General features: G+C 40.8%; 1 protein-coding gene across 1 annotated transcript; it reads right to left on the reverse strand.

Moving 5' to 3' along the window:
* Positions 1–1,127: 1,127 nt before the first annotated feature.
* Positions 1,128–3,452, reverse strand: LOC110937152 (F-box protein At4g18380). The gene is made up of 2 exons (XM_022179563.2): positions 2,134–3,452; positions 1,128–1,358 (listed from the first exon to the last, which is right to left on the reverse strand). The coding sequence occupies exon 1, from the start codon at positions 3,320–3,322 to the stop codon at positions 2,135–2,137; it is 1,188 nt and encodes a 395-aa protein (XP_022035255.1). The 5' UTR covers positions 3,323–3,452; the 3' UTR covers positions 1,128–1,358; position 2,134.
* Between the last annotated feature and the right edge of the window lie 621 nt (positions 3,453–4,073).

Here is a 4,073-nt window from a genome sequence, read left to right on the forward strand (position 1 = left end):
AATCGTAATTTAACGAGACTTATAAATACCTATTTTATAGAAGAAAAAAAAAAGATAAAGTTGGCCGCCACCCCTGGCCAACCATTTGATTTTCCTATTCCCGCGGACATCTACAAACTTGCGTTTGTATATGTTGGAAATGTGGTAATATCTCTTGACCTCATAACTTCATAAGCGTCTTTAGTTTAGGCCCTCTTCAATATTATAGTGGCAATAATCCAAGATGCGAGTGTGTGTAGTATAATCAAGCCCCACTCCTTATGGCGTTATTGCATTGGCGAAAGCGTGATGTCCACACACACATCCACTCTTCCAGACGTCCATTACCACTCTCACACCCTCCCCTTTAATTCCCTATGGCGCCCCTTCGAGAGGTGTTTGGCACCCCTACATGATGATGCGGAGCCAAACACCAACCCACTACACTTGGTCTAAACTCAACCTTATTCTTCAACGAGGCAAACTTGAAAGCCTAAACCAAATGTTTTAGCCTTCTTGATTATGTTAGCTTTTCGTGATCTCAATAGATGAGTCTAGAACAACAATTAGACCATCCTGAGTTCAAATCTCATAAGAAGTAATGTTAATCCTTTTAATAACCGAGTTCAAATCTCATAAGAAGTAATGTTAATCCTTTTAAAAATTAAGATATTCAAGCATAACAGGTTTTAACATAACATCTCCCCAAAATCCTATACTCCATACCAACGAACCACAAACAAGCTAGTCTAAACCAAACCAACATGGCAAACCGCCGTACTTGTTACTTTTCCGCATTCAATAATCATGGGCACTACTGGGTCAACCGTATTAAGTGCTTAAAAGATAGGACCACATCCATGAAGAGTATGCTTCAATGACACCCACCCCACCCATGGCCCTTACCCCTAAAGACAAATATAAACGATAAGCTGGCTGGTGTCTGGTGATGATGACAGAAATAAATTCAGTTCAGTCTTTACACATGTATGCTTTGAGTCAGGTAAAAAAAATTACCTTTCAAAGGTGTTCATTATAATGTAGAAAGAAGATATCATATGCAAAGATAAATATAATTACGACCCGACCCGACAAGCGTGTTTCCGGTCTAATAGCTTAGCATAATGTATATGTCAGAAACACTGAAGCAGCAAGAACATTGATACAGTATTTAGATCTTATTAAATATTAGACTAAAACAAGAGTAGCATTTACTACAAACAACATTTAAACATGAGACATGGATATTTTATACCTACAAATAATATTCACAAAACAACAGTTGTCAGTCTAATGAACCCCATTTGCATGCATATTCATTAAAGGTAACAAAATTGTGTGTTCTCTCTGCTGCCTCCCTGCCTTTCAATGTCCAATGCCTTGAGAAACAAACAAAACTAAACTCATTAAACAAGTAGCAGTAGAAAGAGAATATCAAAATAAATAAATAACTGAAACTTTCATGATTAAAGATATCAACATTTATAACAAACAAAAACATAACATGCTCTTTCTTATGTAAAGGACTACCGTGACCACTAATCATCAAAGGATGTGGGGATTACCAATCAAAAAGAGTTGCTTGTAGTTGTAACAAAAGCAACGAACGCCTTACAAGAGCGAATACCACAAGTTAATAAGGGCGTGAACAAGACGAGCAGAGCCTAATAGCACGAGTAAGCTTAAGGCAGCTTAAGCTTTATGTCTAAAACTCAAGAATGGCTCGTTTATTGTTTATCAATTATATAATTATATATTATAATATACATTGCTTTCTAATCATATTCATATATGATACTATCTGGTTCTAATTATATAGTATACAAATGTATTGATATAAAAATGAAAAGATAGGCCCTTTTAGGTTCACAAGCTTAATCAAGCCTTGTGTTGCAGCTCGGGCTAGCTTATAAAATGAGCTCCATCGAGCTTTTAGTGAGGTGATCTCAAGCAGCGCATAAGCGGTTCAACTTGTTTATGCAGAAGTGAATAAGATTCTTAATATATTATAAACTAACAGCATGTGACAATTGCTTTTATTCGTGGCAAATGTAATCACATTTTCAGATAAAAAATCAAAATCCCTAAGGCAATTATAAACAATTTCAAGAAACTAAATACAACAAAACAAGTGCAGTTCATCGTAAATCTTACATCAAAAGGAGTTCATCTCAAGGCAATAAGTCCTTCGCTTGACCAACATCTTCGCAGCAGTCCCAAAAGGCTCCTCAAACGCAGACGAAACCCACAATCCATCCGAAACCTCCCTTTGCACTGACTGATCACTAGGACGAGTAGCAACCAATGTAGCCCCTTTCAACACCGTCCCATCCGGCAACTCCAAATACGGCGCATACCAAAGCCTCATATTCAAAGCAGGAACAAGCGTTCTCTTCGAAGCAGAAGAAGCCGACAACGGCTTCACCCTCAGCTCCTCCAACTGCTCCCTATTCATACACAACACCCCCTGCCCATCCGCATCCGTCAAAACCAACGAATCCAACGTCTTATGTTCCGCAATTATCGGTTGAAGCAAGTAATGCCTAGCAGACGCCGCAATCAACGAGCTAATTGTCCACACCACGCGCAATTTCAACCCGCCGTTGGTATAAAACGACTCCGGTATACTCCCATTATCATCATTACCCCCAATTACATCACAATTAGACAAATTAGATGCAACTTTATCAGGATATACAACAGAAGACGCCCCAAGCATCACACAATTATCCAAAGTCGATCCGAAATCGGCTCTCCACCGCAACAAAACATCATCCTCTAACCCTAACTCACCACTAGGAAGCTCAATTTTCAAAAACCTAATCTCATTAAAGTTTTTAAGCACCTGAGTAGGCGAATGATGCGTAACACCGCCGCCTTGTTCCAGATCATCACCGTCGACGGTTCCGACGCTCAACGACGACGTCGACGGTGACGATAACGGCGAGGTCGCCGCCGTGGACGGCGGCGACGACCGTTTAGGACCGAGAAATTGACCTAGGGCTTGAATCGGTTTAAATATACCTCCAATAAGGACGCGGAAGAGAGTGGAAATGGATCTGGATTTGTCGGAGGAGTTGGAGGAAGAAGAAGGATCGTCGTCGGAGATGACGCAATCGACGCGAACGACGACGTTTTGGACCTGAGGAACGAGAGAGTGGAATCTTCTGGAGACGGAGGAGCAGCGGCCTAAGGCTTTGACGTCGGCGAGGTTGTTGAAGATGAGGAGGAGGAGAGAATCCGGAAGTGAGTCGAATCGGTCGAGTTGTTGTGGTTCGGGTGAGAGGATGCATGGTGGTTCAGGGTGGATTCTGGTGGTGAGATCTGGGAGGAGAGATGACATGGTGGTTGTGAAGAGATGAGGGTGGGATCTGATTGATGGTGTGGATTTGGTAAGAGAGATGAGATGAGATGAACAAGTGTGTTGTGTTATGTTGTGTTGGATATTATCCTTGCACTCAACCCAAAATGGAACTATAACTAGTTTTATATGCATATACCAATATAATATCTTTCTTATTAAAGGTCACATCCTAGTGTGACGAATTTCTTTAATCATGTTGTTAAAGAATGGATAAGAAAGCAAGGAGGGACGTCGGGAGCGGTTAGGAGGCGATGTTGGCGATAGGGACGGACCAATGGATGACCCTGGGACATCCACCACACCCTTTAGTCTTATAGGTTTCTGAATCACTTTTTTTTAACCATTTGCCTTTAGGTAAGGGTCTACCCACTGCCATTGGTGGGGAGTAGTTGTCCTCACTAAAAAAACCAGGGATGAGCTTGGAACCGAAAGTATCGATCCTGAAAATCGACAAAACTGGTTACTGATATAAAAAATGCTTGGTATGGTACACTACGATATTTGAACCATACCAAACTGGTGCCGAGTCGAAAGTACCAATCCTGTAAACGCCAAAAACGACATGGTATATTCAGTACCTGTAACACCCCAAAACCCGAATGGTTATAATTGCCATGTGTTCTTATACGACTTAGCATGAAATAAACAACTAGGTTATTTAACCTAGTTAAGTAACGCCCCAAAAACTCGAACTACTAAATTTGCTAGTGAGACCCCATGTTTAATAAAA

The sequence above is a fragment of the Helianthus annuus genome, chromosome 4, assembly GCF_002127325.2.
Source record: "Helianthus annuus cultivar XRQ/B chromosome 4, HanXRQr2.0-SUNRISE, whole genome shotgun sequence".
Classification (NCBI taxonomy): domain Eukaryota; kingdom Viridiplantae; phylum Streptophyta; class Magnoliopsida; order Asterales; family Asteraceae; genus Helianthus; species Helianthus annuus.